The sequence below is a fragment of the Phalacrocorax aristotelis genome, chromosome 23, assembly GCF_949628215.1.
Source record: "Phalacrocorax aristotelis chromosome 23, bGulAri2.1, whole genome shotgun sequence".
Lineage (NCBI taxonomy): Eukaryota > Metazoa > Chordata > Aves > Suliformes > Phalacrocoracidae > Phalacrocorax > Phalacrocorax aristotelis.
In genome coordinates this window covers 2,366,259-2,382,356 of record NC_134298.1, presented here as the reverse complement: position 1 = coordinate 2,382,356, position 16,098 = coordinate 2,366,259, and the positions used below count along the sequence as shown (strand labels likewise).

Below are 16,098 nucleotides of genomic sequence, written 5' to 3'. Positions count from 1 at the left end.
TAAACGCACTCCTGCGCAAAGCAAAACGTTATTGGACCCCGGCCTGCGATCGGCTGCTTTTAAGGCTACGCCTTACATCTTCTCTCAGTTTTTATTGCACAAGTGCCTATTGTCACAACAACACATTTTATCTCCAGTTGTCTTTTCCCTTTCCTAAATTCAAATCTGAGGAACTCCAATGCAACAGAAGGCTCGATTATTTTTTTTTAAATCAAGTTCATCTTTCTCTTTCATTTTAGATATAATCTTGTGACTCTCAGAAGCATCACAGTTTGCCTTACGCGGCCTTTGATTCTTACAGGCAAAACTAAAGTAAGGAAAATGCAACAAGAATTGCATTTTCACAGGAGTTTTTTCATGAACGATTGAAAGCAAGTTGAGAAGAGAAACTAAGATACAGGCAAAACTGCCTTGATGTTTTCAGAGGATAGAGAAGGCCTCTTCAGATCCTTACTCTGATTTTATTTTTTATTGTGTTGATTGTTCCTTTTTCAGCACTGTCAGTCTCCAACTGCCCCATCTACTGGCAGTAGAGCACGGCTGGCACACGAACTCAGGAGTGATCTGATACAGAGCACAGAAGGAGAACAGTAGAACAAGAGAAATACAGAAAATGAAAGAAAAATTCAAGCATTTTCCAGGCCGATTTAACACTGTCCAAGGTATCTAATGACATACCTATAGACATCAACCCACCACCTGGCTCTTTTGTTGATGATCAGTTTAGTAAGCATTTAGATTCATGAGTGTTTCTTGTCTTCAGTTGCGAGCTCCAGGATTCTGAAGAGCTCCTCTCCATGGCTTTGCAAGCATTTTACAGCCTGGGTGAAGAACACCCAGTAAGTACAAGCAGAGATACAGGTGAACCACAGCGGGGTTAAGCCACAGAAAAGGAGCTCTGGCCGTCCAGTTTTCTTCAGTCTTCAATACCTTGAGCACTTGAGCTTGTCTTTTCCCCACAGACCTTTTATTAGGTAAATTAGAATCTCACTAGAGGTTCTCAGAGAAAAATAACAAAAAGATGACTCCACCTGTCCTATTTTAATACTTTGTGCGGAAGAGAAAGACATCTCCATGTAGCCTTGCATCAGTCCCTCTCCTCTCCAGGGAGGGGAGAAAATAGGGGAGGGAGGTTTGTGAAGCCATAGGACAACGTACCCCAGGAATTTAACTTCTGTCACTTTTGCTGATCGTCGCAGTAACAGAAGCCCCAAAAGCACTATAGTTATTCTATACCTAATCCAGCATGCCTGATGCCACACAAAGCCATTATAGCAAAATCCCGCACAGAGCCAGAGAGTTGATTCATTATTCCTAGCCAGGTAATTACCTTCTAGAGGTAAAAATTTCTAGCCCTGCCCACTTCCAAGGGCGTTGAGCCCAGTCTATATAATTCTGAAGTTTCCATCGAAAGGCCAGCAAGGTCACAAAAACTGACATGTTGCTGTCAAAATTGTGCCTCACACTGTTCAGTGGATTTTATCTGAAGGAGGGGCTTCAGTGCTCACCTTGCAGTGAGACATTCCTGTTTCCACAGCACAGACAGTCTGGGTCTTTTAAATTATTCTTCAGTAACTGCACCTTTCAATTTCAAAAAAGGTCACTTCTCAATTCCTCAGACGTTTAATATCAAAACTGGGCTTGCCTGGGAGCGAGGTGTCTCCCCCACAGCTTTACTCAACAAGGAGCTCATTAGCTTGCCTCATACCACTATGGGAAGAAAGAGAGACTCCAGATCAATGGCGCGACCCAGTGAACTCACTGAATGCACCAAATCAGACCAAGGTGCTTGGAAAAGTGGCTGCAGACAGGGGAACTCCTCCCAGGAAGCCAGAGCAAGCACAGTGGAAGCACAACTACTAATCCAGAAAAACGTTCACAGAGGTGTATGAGAGAGGGTCCACAGATCAGCCCCATCCCACTCCAAAAGGAGAGCCAGAATAAGCTTTCAGAAAAGGATGCTGCCTTTTATTTCCAGGGAAGAGAACTGGAAGTAGATGATGAGTAGCTCAAGAAAGCTGCTGTGAAGCTCATCAGCCGGGCTAAGGAAAAGGAAAGAAAACGCTGAACCACAAAGCTCAGAAACCGGCAGGTTCTGCATCCTTTAAGCAGCCTGAGCTTTGCATTTCCAGAAAAACATACACACACAGACACAAGACTTATAAAATTCCTTACTGAAGACAGACCATGCAGTCTGGCACAACCAACACCAACAGTGATGCAACCCTGGACTTGACACTTTCTCCCTCCATACTGGTCAAATTGTTTTGCTTTCCAGCAAGGGAATTGCATCAAATGCATTGTAATCACAAGAAATGCGAGAGTTTCACGGAACTATTGAAGCGTGCAGTGGATAACTTTTCCTTTGGGGTCTTACTCTTCACCAAAAGTGATTCAGTCCATCAGGTTTAGAAAGTTTGTACAAACTTGCATTAACAGCATATCTTTAGAGCAGGATACCCATCTGTCAGCAGTTTCTGTTTCTGACAGGCAGATCCAAGAATGACAAAGGAAAATGTGTTTTAAGAAATTAGTTCCTAAAAATCTTGAACCAGTCAACAGTCCCTGTCAGTTAGGACAAAGTCAGCTCCACCATATCTCTGGCTGTGAATGTTGTTGCCCTTTCGCTAGACAGATTGCACTCAGACAGAACACAGTTTTCAGCAAGTATTAAAACCAGAGCTCTTGTGTTTTTCCCCTCCGGTGTGTGTCGCTTTTGAGGTTACAAAACCAGCACTATTGTGTTGTTGTGGCCCCAAAAAGCACCTAAGTGATTTAGGAGCCAGCCAAGTCACAACAAATTCCTATGGCTTATAAGAGTACCTTTGTAAGCAAAGTCTGGAATGTGTTTGCCCTGAAGTCACAGAATGTAGAATTATATATCCTAAGGGTAAAACCAGAACGATCTCGAGCTCAGATCCCATGTTCAGAGAGGAAAGACAAGTGCACAGGTCCTGCTGCACAGTGCTTTAGGTGCCTTACCCTTTGTAACGCTAAGGAACTTCTATTTTCTGTTCCGACGACTGCCTTTCCCTCTGTTACCCTTTCACCCAAGCTGCTGGGGTAGTGTTTTCCAGAGCCTCTGCAGCAGTGTTTGCCCTTGTTCCTGTGCTGTAGCTCTTCTAGGCTTGCACCTGCAAACCCCAGTGTTGCACGTCACAGCAGATTCTTATGGGAAGTGATTGCCACTAGTGTGCAAACCACCCCTTCTTTCTGTACCCCTCGGCTGTATTTTTTGGTTTACATTACGGGACTCAATAATACGGATGCTCAAAGCTCAATAAACCAGTCCACACAAGCATCTGCCCCTGGTCTTGTACGCTCTAGCCAGCACTAACAGTATCGTAAGAAATAGCTGTAGCGATTTTGCTCAGGTCCTGATAAAATCTCAATAATTATTAATGGAATAGTATGATGAGGAAGATCACGTGCTGCACCAGAAAGGACGCTCTGGGAGGATGCTCACGTGGGGATGCCGTTCCTTCTGTTCTTAGCTGGCCACTGGGGTGAGATTTCCCCGTTCCTTTTCTCACTCTGTCTTCCCCTCTCACTCCTTCCCCTGCACCCCCAAGAGCTTTACCATTACAGCTGATGTACGCCATCAGCTATGGATTCACTAATCAACTTTTACACATGTAAGCCTCTGTCAACATCCACTGGGCATCACTCTCATACACTCATCCATTAAAGTCCCTCTAAGTTTCTGGGTCGCCTACTTTCATGGAGTAAAGACAAGTATCCAGTAAACAGTATCACATAACCTTATAGGTCCTACAGCTCACGGTACATCACACCACATCAAGGCTTCAATGCAGCTACAGAGAGCTCTACTGAAAGAGCTTTAAAAAAAATCAAGCAGTAACCGAACTGCAGTATTCTGGAATCTGTGCCGACGTGCCACTTTTACCAGTGAGCCTGAAAAGGCAGCAAAGGTGTTTCAAGGAACTTGAACTGAGCTATTAATGCAGTAACTAAGCTTTACCTTCTGTAGGAAGAGGACAATCCTCACAAGCATCTTGGCATGCAGGTCCTCCAAAGTGAACAGAGTTCGAGGCGTGCGGATGAAAATCTTGGTCTTGCCATAAGCAACATCGTGCTGAAACCCATGACACTCTATGAGCTTCTTCACAGCATCTTTGTCTGAAGGGAGGTCATGGTTTGGCCAAGTGAATTCCGAGATCATCTTGTACCTGGAATAACAAGGTACAACTTACAAATGTAAACTTGTCGCCTAGGTTCTTAAGAGGGCCAACCTTCAACATGTTTTAGAAATAATTACGATCTAAATTCTAATAAAACTGCTTATTGTTAAAAGACCTTTAAGACATCCTGTGTAGGAATCATGATCCTCAAAATCCAAGGAAAATTAATAAGAGAGGCGTGATTTTGTGAGATGCTAAAAAGAATACTGTGAGAAGCTCACTTCAACACTGAAGTGACGCAACACAACTTCCTGCGGATTTGGCAGCTCCACTATTCACGCTTTTGGTGTTCAATTCCAATTTTTTATTGTGAGGAAGAAAAGCTTTGGTTTGCTCACGTTCTGCATAAGAAGCCAACTATAATCAGTTGTTTCGTCAGAAAACCTTGATTTAAAAATTCTGCAAATTATGTTTGTGCTCGTCACCTTGGCGGATGTTTCTAGCAGATTTTAGTAGTTACCAAAGAGGCAGATAGTTGACGGCCACAGTCTGCACAAACACACCACTACTGTCTGTAGCTGCTGTTCAATCGTTCCCTCCCATCCTTACTCTCCAAACTACTTTTTCACACTTAGAGAGAGAATGCAGATTGGAATTAAGACAACTACAAATCAAACACGAAAATAACTGCATCAGACTCTGCTCCCTGTAAGATTTACTGTCCTTGCAAAGTGCTGATTAGGTGAATAGACGCTTGCAAAAAGCAACAATGAATTTTCTGTGTAAGATTTATGGACATAATCAAAAACGTAATAGACATTTTCACTGTAGCAGTACCCACATTCATGTTCTAAATAAAACAAGCATGCAGCAATCTTAACCACTTCTCTATTTATTTAAAAGCCCACGATACAAGTCAAGCATCAATCTCAATGTTTTAGACATTCAGAATTTTCAGCCACTATTAAATGGATGCAGCAATAAACCTTTTTACTGGGGAGTGGGTGCACTGCAGGAGTTACTAAACAGAGTAAAGTAAGCCTGAATAGAAATACATCACACCGCTGCTTTCATTCATCAAGTCAGCCTTTCTGAATAAGCCATTGAAGAGGGGAAAAAATGGAAGTGTGCGCAGTGTCTAAGCAGAGAGCACCATCAGCGTGAGGGCTGCAGCGCACAGACCAAGGATCTCACCGATAAACAAAACAGCTATATCAAAAGCTATATCTTCAGACTCACAAAAGGAGATTTTGCATTTCTACTTGGCTGTCAAAAGCATTCCTTCTCTCAAATACACATACACACAGGACATAAATATTTTATACTGCTTCCTCTTTCCTATTCTCATCAGGAATCTGTTCCTGCAATAATTAATTCACTGGGAAAATCTTCCACCTTGAGACATTTACATTAGGAACAACAAAAAAAGACAACCAGAGTGGCAGTGCAAACCCACGTGTTATTAGACAGGCCTGCACTACCGATGGGGCCAGAAAAAAAAAAAGGATAAGATGTCAGAAAACTGAAAACCTGCCTGAAAGAAATGTTAAATTATCTTGGTCTTTTACAACAAAAACGGGACTACAATACTTAAAGCCATCCCAAGGCAAAGGGACCACCTCCCTCCCAGCCCACAGGCGACGGGGCCGGCGGCGGAATATCGTGGCATCCTGTTGTTCCTGCCGTGGCACGTGCGGTGCAATGCCACGAACTCCTTCCCTGCAGCAGGGAGCACGACCTGGGCGCCAGAGCAAGCCCAAACCCCAACCTCGCTGCTAATTATAGTGAGGCAGAACCCAAAATAAATCTGCTCGCTGACACCCCAACCCTTCCCCTCCCCTCCCCAGACATCTTGACTTATACACGAAACACCCACTCCTGCACCACCTGTGTTTCTCCTCCTTCTCCATACTCCACTGTAGAAACACCTGGCACACGTGAGGCTGCTACTAGAGCTTACACTTCTCAGTATAGCTCCCCTAGGAGCCAAGATTTTTGCGAGCTACTGAATTGTGGAGCTTTAGTGAAAAATATCAGGTCCGCACGTGCAGCAGGCTCATACTCTCACCACTGTGCGGTTCACAGCTATCCCGGTGTCGGTTACATGCTATGTTTAACATTGCCTGGGAATAGGCATGTGGATGCCTTCATGGTGAAAGCGTTGGGTTACGCTCACACGCGGCCATGCCCGCAGACGCCTCACAGGCGCCATTCCTCCCCCTGCCCCGCACCCATACGCCCTTCTGAAATATCAGCTTTTTTTTTTGGTAGTAAATTATATATTAAAACAAACGAATGCATCACATCCATGTAAGATACGTGGGCCTGACATGCATCTCCCACAGCTGGAAGATGTAATTATCAAGTGAACGCACATCGCTTGGTCCAACAAAAATATTTATTTCTTACTTCCTAGAAATTGGTAGGGGCAGGCTGGTTTGCACAGAGCTCAAAGAAAAGTTTTCTTAATTTCAAGGAAAGCTTGAAATGGACATTTATTAATGGTCTTAACTGTGCTTCACTAAATTCCCTACTGGTGGGTAAGAGATATCAACTACCTTAGAGCATTTTAGGGCTAAAGAGCAACAAACTCTTTTCCTACAGAAAATAAAGTTACTTTTAATATGTTTTTATATACACATATACATACATATATATAAAAAATAGGCATACATGCACTCACATATTTATAGATGCATATATATATGTATCTCTTATCTATATATATCCTGATATATATCCCCTGTCCCCTCTAAGAGGGACCAGCAAGACAAAACACAGGTATCTCTTTTGGGCTCAGAAAATCTGAAAGCTTCAGGGGCCTGTAATGGAATTAAACATCTGTTGTGGGACCGAACTTTTACAATCTCTGTTGCAGAGATGAAATGTAAGCAAACAGATGACAAAGTTATGTCCCAAAATTGCCTCTCACTGAGTTGCTCTAGATCTATCTTCAAATAAGCCCCACGTGCAGTGCAAAAGTCCAGAGCTGAGGGGCCTGGAGCCTCCTCCGTGCTCCCAGTCTCCCAATAAGCCTGTTAAATACGAAGGAACAGAAATCCCTTGTGATCCCTGTTCAAAAACCACTCAAAAAATGTGCAGCTTGTACCACAAATCATATCCCCCAGCCCCTTTAAGAGGGGTATGTCTCACCCAAAGACAAGGAACAAAGAATTTTGGAAAAAATGAAAACAATATCCAGGCCAGAAGATTTTTTTCTTTTTAAATTTAGAAAAGTGAGTGTAGACCGGACCAGGAGCAATACCGCGGTATGCCAATACATGCCTGATACCTTCCACTTTAGGTGTTTAATCTTACACCAGGGTCCGGCAGAACAAATGTTACAATAGCCTGAAAGCCGTACCAGTTGTCATGTGCTAATTTGGTTTACTGGCTGTGAACACCACTTCTGGTCTGAAGCTTACAGGATCTCGTCAAACATTCATTAAAAACAAAGCAGCTGTTTATATTAATAGTAATTACACAAATCTTAAAGAGTAAATGGCAATGAATTCCACATGTGAGGGCAGTAGCACGCTCTAACAACTGCATAATGTTTAAGAAAATTGATAGGCAACACTGTCAGCTGTATTCCATAAGCCAGACCCTTTTGTTCCACTTCAGGTATCATAAAATGCCCAGGCCAACCTGGCAAAGGAGCTTTCAGCAGCACTTCGTTCCTAACGCACGACATCCCACCTGCTTGAACAGTTTAATTTTTTTTCTACCCTCAGGGCCGCCTTCTCACCTGATTCAATATCAGAAGTAAAAATCAATTCACTATCTCTTCAGCAAGAGGTTGAATCCTTAGTACCCATGCTAATTTACTGAAGCCATAAGACAAATTTCAGTCTAACACATTTAATTTGTCACAAGTCTGGTAGGAATTAAGAGGGCAAGTAGTATCAAAAGTGTGTTTTAATGGGGTCGTGTTACTATCTCTTTTTCAGACTTTCAGTTTTAAAGTCCAGAGGTTTCCTCCTGCACTCGCATAACGTCACTGTGTGCCATCAAGCACTTCCCAAGACACACAATGTCTGTCTGTCTCTCTTGCTGCAACAATTAGACAATGTTCAAAGAGAAAACAGAAGTTAATTAGTTCTGGTTTTAGGGTTATGCTCTGGGGAAGAACCTCATTACACGGTCCTGCTGCAGAGAGTAATAACGCAAATGAATTTTAGCACAAAAAGAAGCTGAGCCTGAGCACCACATCTGCACCTCTAAACACATCTGCTGCTACAAAACGAGAAAGCAACCAGAGTCCCTGCTAGACCCATGTCTTATCAAACCCAACAGCAGGTGTTAAGCTAAACACACCGCCACCCATATGCTCAAGAGTGAGGATCACAAGCCCAGAGGACTTAAGACTTCCTCTTTCCTCAAGGAGAGACAGCCAAATCACACCCCTCATTCCAACGTCCCGAGTTGTCCCGCAAAGAGCTGAACTGAGTCACTTGCCAGCACCCTTCTTACCTGTGAAGAAACTTCTCGTACGTTTGGCGGTAGGCAAAGCCTGCTCGGCGGACTCTCACATTCTCCAAAAGGCCAAGGTATTCAACCTGATGCCTGCAACGCTCCTCGTCAAAAAGCTGAGGTGACTTCTTATCGTTGGGCTTAATGCAACGGACGTAGTAAGGTTCCTAAGGGGACAAATCAAATGGGGTTTCACTTGGAAAGACATCTATGCAGACACAAGTGTTTCCTCATGAAAACATTGAGATGTCAGCCCAGCCCAGCCAGCTGAATGAGGTTTGGTTGCTTAAGAGGAATGACAAGGTTAGAACAGAAATGACAAGAGTGGCACAGCACGTGTTCCTCCCCTTAGCACACTGCAATGACATCTGTTACAGGATCAAGGTGTTACTCATTCCAGTTCGACTGTCCTTTGCTCTATATCAGAACCAGTTCCACATCACCCTTCTCCACAGACTTTGGCGATAACAAAAACAGTCTTCATAAAGACAGAACAAACAATGTAATTCATTGCCCTGATTGTCGGATATGGCTTTTCCAGTATTCCCATCTAAACACAGCATGGATGACTCCATAATATTTAAACTATGCTGAATCAACTCCTCTAAAGCCTGTAGCAACATGCTTGAATGATGGAAATCACTGAACCCTGCCCAGTTCAACACCACGAGCACCACACCTTCCACACAAGCCACCAGCTCTCGAGTTCCTCTTTCTGTACCACCTTGGACTTGCGGGACACTCAGCTGGGACTGGTGGCTTTACTCCACCCAGCACTGCCCCGGCGGTCCTGCCCTGAGCTGGCTGGGCTGACCCTGGATGTTCAGGTCAGGGTCCCACAGGGTGTCACACCTTTTGCTGCCAGCCAGCCTGCACCCGTGAGATAAGCCCATATGCAGTGCTGCTAGATGACTGTTTTTGATGTTTACTTTTATTTTTATGAGATTAAAAGCAACTTTCATTTAGGCCAACATGGCCTATAAGTAGCACCAGCCTGTAAAGGGTGGCTGTAAGTCTTTTAAACCTATGCACTTTCATCACACTGGGTTTGAAGTCCATTTTCTTCCTCTTCATTGTTAGCCCTTGCTACCCCACTTCTAACTTTATTGGTGGGAGAAAAACAATTAATAAGCATCATAAAGGCCCACTGTACATTTTTCAAGGTAAAAGTGTATTCTTATAACATCAATCTATGTTATTTTTTAAGTAGCCCTTGCAAAAGGAGTGGCATGTTCTGCAGGTTGGCAAAGCCTACTGCCCACCAAGTCTCATCACTAGCCAAGGAGAGAACTCAGATGAGGACCCCAGTCAGCTCAGATCACAGTACGCCCACAGACTTGCTTCAGACGACAGGTCAAAGACACACCGAAACTGGAGCACTTCAGAAATCGGTGCACAGCAATGCTCACAGTATGATAAAGGGAGATAAGCAGCCTGTCTGAAATTTTAACATTACAAGATGTCATAATGTCCACTTTCACAATCACAACTGATAACGAAGAATGAAATTTCAGCAACTTTCCCCTGGACGAGATGAAACAGGTAGCTGTGAAACCGCCTGTAAAACTGCTCTGAGTGGTCAGAGGCTCTTTCTCAAAAGGGAAACCCCAAGAGTTCTCCAAAGGAGTCTGTTCTGTTCCAGTACGATCGGATGGATTCAACAGTGGTTTGAATGAAGGAGTACAATGTGGGTGCTAAATCTGCAGGCAATATAAAGTCTCAGAGTGCAAGAACCCGCAATGCTAACAAATGGGAAGAGTGGTCTGGAATAAAAAAAAAAACAACAAAACCAACAAACCAACCAAAAAAGGGATTAATTTAGTGAGGATAATGCAAAGTTCCAAAGGTAGGCAGAAATAGTTGGATAATGAAAGAATGAAAAACTGATTTGACACTCGTGCTAAAAATAGATCTAGGAGTTTTAGCTGAACGTGAGTCAAGTTGATAAGTTGATGTTTTTTTAAGGAAGGGGCATGGGAACAGGAAAACTGTAAGACAAAAAAACCCAACAGATTTCTACATATCTGAACATCACCTTTGGTCTGGGGCACTACAGTTCAAGTGGGATGCAAACAGCGGTGAGTCAGTTCAGGGAAGAACAAGAAGAATCAAAAATCCAGAAAATGTGACTCAGAGGAAATACGGTTTTAGCCTTAAAGGACTCATGAGCCACATAAATCTGGTGAGGGATGTCAAGGATAACAAGAAAGGTTCTTCAAATACATCAGTAGTAAAAGAAAGACTGGGAAACTGTGGGCCTGCTGCCGTACGAGGCGGGTGCCCTGGTGATGCAGGATGCAGAGAAGGCAGAGTTACTGAATACCTTCTTTGCTTCAGTCGCCACTGCTAAGGCATCCCAGCCCCCAGAGGTGAGAGAGTCAGTCTGGAGACAGGAAGACCAACCCCTGGTTGGTGAGGATTGGGTCAGAGATCATTTAGGCAAACTGGATCCTCACAAATCCATGGGCCACGATGGCATGCACCTGCGAGTGCTGAGGGAGCTGGTGGATGTTCTGGCCAAGCCACTCTCTGTTGTCTTTGAAAGGTCATGGGGGACAGGAGAGGTGCCCAAGGACTGGGAGGGAGCCAATGTCACTCCAGGCTTCAAAAAGGACGAGAAGCAGGACCTGGGGAACTATAGGCCAGTCAGCCTCACCTCCATCCCTGGAAAGGTGACGGAGCAGTTCATCCTGGAGGTTATCTCCCGGCACGTAGAGGACAAGAAGGTTATCACAAGTAGTCAACATGGATTCTCTAAGGGAAGATTATGCTTGACCAACCTGTCAGCCTTCTATGATGGTGTGACTGGCTGGCAGATGACGGGAGAGCAGTGGATGTTGTTTACTTCGATTTCAGCAAGGCTTTTGACACTGTCTCCCACAGCATCCTTACAGGTAAGCTTGGGAAGTGTGGGCTGGAGGAGTGGCCAGTGAGGCGGCCTGAGAACTGGAGGCCCATAACTGATAGTGTTTGCCAGGGGTCTGTGCTGGGTCCTGTCCTTTTGACACATTCATCAGTGACCTGGGCAAAGGGACAGAGTGTAACCACAGCAAGTTCGCTGACAATGCCAAGCTGGGAGGAGCGGCTGATACACCAGAAGGCTGTGCTGGCACCCAGCGAGAGCTGGACAGGCTGGAGAGCTGGGCTGAGGGGAACCTCATGGAATCCATCAAAAGCAAGTGTAGGGTCCTGCCCCTGGGGAGGAACAATCCCACGCACCAGCACAGGCTGGGGGGGACCTGCTGGAGAGCGGCTCTGCTGAGAGGCCCTGGGAGTGCTGGGGGGCAGCGAGGTGACCCTGAGCCAGCACCGTGTCCTTGGGGCCAAGAAGGCCAACAGCATCCTGGGCTGCATGGAAAGGAGTGTGGCCAGCAGGGTGAGGGAGGTTCTCCTCCCCCTCTGCTCTGGCCCAGTGAGGCCACATCTGGAGTGCTGTGTCCAGTTCTGGGCCCCCCAGTTCAAGCAGGACATGGAACTGCTTGAGCAAGTCCAGTGGAGAGCTACCAAGACGATCAGGGACTGGAGCATCTCCTATGAGGAAAGGCTGAGAGGCCTGGGTTTGTTCAGCCTGGAGAAGAGAAGGCTGAGGGGGGATCTCATCAATACCTATAAATATCTAAAGGGTGGGTGTCAGGAGGATGGGGCCGGGCTCTTTTCAGTGGTGCCCAATGCCAGGCCAAGGGGCAACGGGCACAAGCTGGAACACGGGAAGTTCCACCTGAACACGAGGACAAACCCCTTCCCTGTGCGGGTGCCAGAGCAGGGGCACAGGCTGCCCAGAGAGGCTGTGGGGTCCCTTCCCTGGAGACATTCACCCCCCGCCTGGACGCGGCCCTGTGCCCCTGCTCTGGGGGTGCCTGCTCACGCAGGGGGTGGGACGGGATGAGCTCCAGAGGGCCCTTCCAACCCCTACCAGGCTGTGAGTCTGTGATAACCATCCTGATGTCAGACTTTATACACTTAAAGGGTATATATGAAGAAAAGTAAATATTCAGTTTTGGGATAAAGAAGCATTGGCTTTAAAAATTCATGCAAGGAATGGGAGCAGAATGCCTGCGGAAAGGAGGGGAACCTCCATCAGTGGAGAGGAACAGCCTGTACGAGCATCTGCAAAGAGAAGATAGAGGCAGAGGCGTCCTCAAACAGGAGGTGAATTAGGTGCATTCCCAAGGTCCCTTTTAGCCCTATTTTCTGCGATTTGTCTACGTTAGCCCTATTTTCTATGATTTAGCCCTATTTTCTATTATTTTAGGTCACTTACCTAATCTCAAGGTAATGTGAGAGGCCCAAAATTTCTATTTTCCCTTCAGTAATATTGAAGAAACACAATCATCCTTGATTATCTTGGCTAGTCCTGACATAACCTGGAGGTATGCAGCACTAACGGCAGGCACACGGAGCTCCCACTCCCTAATGAGTACGAATAGGCTGCATAGGGGTAATGAACAGGCTAAGATATGGAGGCCTTGGAAAAGCAGAGAGTCGTATCCTAGAAACCGATACAAGCCACTGGATCTTCTGGGTAAGGTGTTGGCCTGGAACGTCAGTAGCATCAGGCTGTGCTTTTCTCCTGGACGGCTGTCCTTGGGGTAGGAATACACAGCACTGAGGAGAGTGAGCAAAATCTAAGCCAACCACCCATACAAGAGCTGGCAGCATCCCCGAGCTGCCTACCCTCCCATGCAGCAACCCAGCAGTGCGTAAGGAGGTATGGGAAGTGCAGGGGTAAACAGAAGGATGCGTGGGCAATATACGTTCTTACATCACCTCCCTTCATCCCTCCCCAGGAAGCGCATCAGGGACAGCTCTTTCACAGGCTTGTTTGGCTCCTTTCCTTACCAGGGAGACAGAAGCAAAGCTGCGTGCAGTGGAGGAAACTGCCTCCCTTCCAAACAACCGCTGAGCCCCCCGGTAGAGCAGTGCTCTCTTCATCCTACTCTTCTTTTCATATCCTCAGAGAGTGGTGGTGGACTCAAAAAGAGGAAGGAACACTAGGGACACAGCTTCCCCAGAACACCAGGCAGCTGAACGACAGCTCTGTTCTGTGCGAGGTCTTCTACCCAGGTCACCACCACACGGAACACTTTCTCCTGCCACGGTAATTCAACACAACCCATACCTATTCTATTTGTCCTCCTTCCCTTAAGGACAGAATGGTGAAATATAATGTGCTGGTACAATTTAAAGAGCTTTAAGAGATTTACATATCAACTTTTTTGGCTTTCTCTTGAAAATTATCTCCGCACTGAAGGTAAGAAGGTTTACGAGGGTCTTTATTCACTCGACAGACTCCGACCAGCTCTCAGAACTTGCAATCTGCATGAGTGATGACTTTCCCTTCAGTTGTAGAACTTGGCTGTGCCACCAGCGCTCTTCATGCTCTTTCAGACATTGCGTGTCAAACTATGAAGGCAGAAGCAGCCCTTTCTGAACATCAAATCAGCATTGAAGTAGGTTTGACATGGTCATGGCAGCTATAACCGATGAGGAGTAGGAGTTTGCTGGACCTGATGCCTGCGATTTATAAGCTCTGTATTGTAAACTCTCAGTTGTATGGCAAGAAACAAAGGCTGGGCTATTCATCTGCTAGAACAAGTCTCCTATAAGACTGGAAATAAGCTATTTAGGGAAAATGCAGGATATACAGAGAACTCCCTTGATTACAGCTGAGCTTAGGAGCTGTGACAAAGTCTGCAGTTCTCCCCATCCCCTCTTGCTAATATTCAACTTGGGCCACTTCTCCATCCACACGTTAGTCACCCTTAACACCAGGCCTATCCCAGCACTAGCACAGAGTCACTAACATCAGGATGATGCCGGACCATGCCAGGTCTGCCCTCAGTACTGTTGTGTTGCATCTGATGTCAAGATGCATACAAATCCTTTCATGAGATTGACATCACAAATATTCCACATTCGATCTACAGAACTGCAACATGTTGAGAACACAGGGCCCAAATTAAAGAAGTCCTTAGGAGCATGAAGTCAAGAAAGCGCATCCCACCCCTCTGCCTTGAGGGAAACGGTGTCACTTGCTCATCACCGACATTACAGCACCCAGTTCACAGCTATTCGTTATTGCTCATACATAAACTCCCCTCAGCACTGCAAAGCTGGCTGCCTGCGCTGTCATTCATGCCTTTGCCATTCAAAACCACAACAAACCTCAATACAAAAAATCTGTGACTTCAAGCCCAGCACAAAGAGGAGTGACTGTATCTGCATTTGATGTAAAACGCAGAAGTCAAGACGCTGCTTTCCTTTTGGAAAACAGAAATAGGAAGTTCCTGTACAGACAGGAGATCATCTGTCAGTGCAATTACAGTGTAATTAAAGCCTCTCAGCGACGACAGCTACTGGGGTAAATTCTAAAGTAGATTATTCCATGCTTACAGTCCCACCAGCCCCAGCTCTTCAGGGGGATAATTATGCAGCTCCCATTATTGCAGCATGAGGCTGTCAAGCCTGGGAGCTGCATTTTATAAATGGAAGAACTGAAATACAGAGACACAAAGGGCCCAGTTCTGAAAGCTATTTAGATGCCTAATTGCAACCGATTTTTTTTTTTTTAATCAAGCTGAGCAATTTTTAGATTTTTAAGTGTTAAAAAGAAAACAAACCAGTTTAAAGTCATTGCACCCTAAACCAACTCCTCCTTGAGAGATTTCTTTACCGTAGTTTATAGCTCGTTAGATGAGAAAAGGGGTAGGACACAGGACTGACAAATTTGTGCTGGATATGTCCCATCAGTCACAGCAATGACATTGTAACTTACTAGAGATGAAGCCTGTCAGCCTGGAGAGGAGAGGTATGGAAGAAAGAAGAGTCAGACAAAAGGAGTCACAGAGAAGGAGGGGGGAAAAGAAAAGGGGAGGAGGAGGAGAAGAGAGACGCATGGCCAGAGAGAGTTCCTAGAGAAGCTCATAATTTACAGCCGTGTCAGCCAAAGGACTTGCCGTGTCAGTATTTAAAAGAAAAGCCACCCAAAGTAATGCATCACAGAAAGACCAAATCCTCAGGAGAACAGTACAGGCAGTAAAACGAGCTTGAGAAATGTTACATGGGAACTCTGTAAGTCGGTTCTTGTTTTGGTTGGCTTGTTTTTTATAAAAAAAGCATTTCTTTCTACCTACCAGAGGTTTCTGCCCAAAAGACTCTCAGTGTAAGTCTGGAGGATTACAGTATCATTGAGACACCAGTCCTGATAAGCGCCACTTCAACTCAGCATCCTCTGAAAACATATTTCCTGAGTCTTCATACTTGTCTGGACACATGTATACACAAGCTGAAGTTAAAACCATATTTGTGAACAGCTCCTGTAGCGTTAACGACCTTTTTATGCTACTCAGCCTAATGGAAGCATCTGACACCCTAATAACCACACCACCTGGCCCTTCCTCTTGGGAGCTGCAGAGCTCTGCTTTATCACCAAATTCCAGGTTTAAACCTGAATGCCAACAGAACAGAATTTTGAAGGTGGTTA

At 45.3% G+C, this 16,098-nt stretch overlaps 1 protein-coding gene across 4 annotated transcripts in view; it reads right to left on the bottom strand.

The window, feature by feature from the left end:
* MYO1D (myosin ID) overlaps positions 1–16,098 on the bottom strand; it is a 163,504-nt gene that overhangs the window by 86,970 nt on the left and 60,436 nt on the right. For 3 of the 4 annotated variants that reach the window (XM_075116550.1, XM_075116552.1, XM_075116551.1), the window contains exons 15-16: positions 8,616–8,782; positions 3,983–4,190 (exon numbers count right to left, since the gene is read on the bottom strand). In XM_075116550.1, coding sequence (XP_074972651.1) covers positions 3,983–4,190; positions 8,616–8,782 — 375 coding nt within the window. Of the gene's footprint in view, positions 1–2,982; positions 3,135–3,982; positions 4,191–8,615; positions 8,783–16,098 lie in introns of all 4 variants that reach the window. The other variant, XR_012664125.1, reaches the window with a different exon arrangement.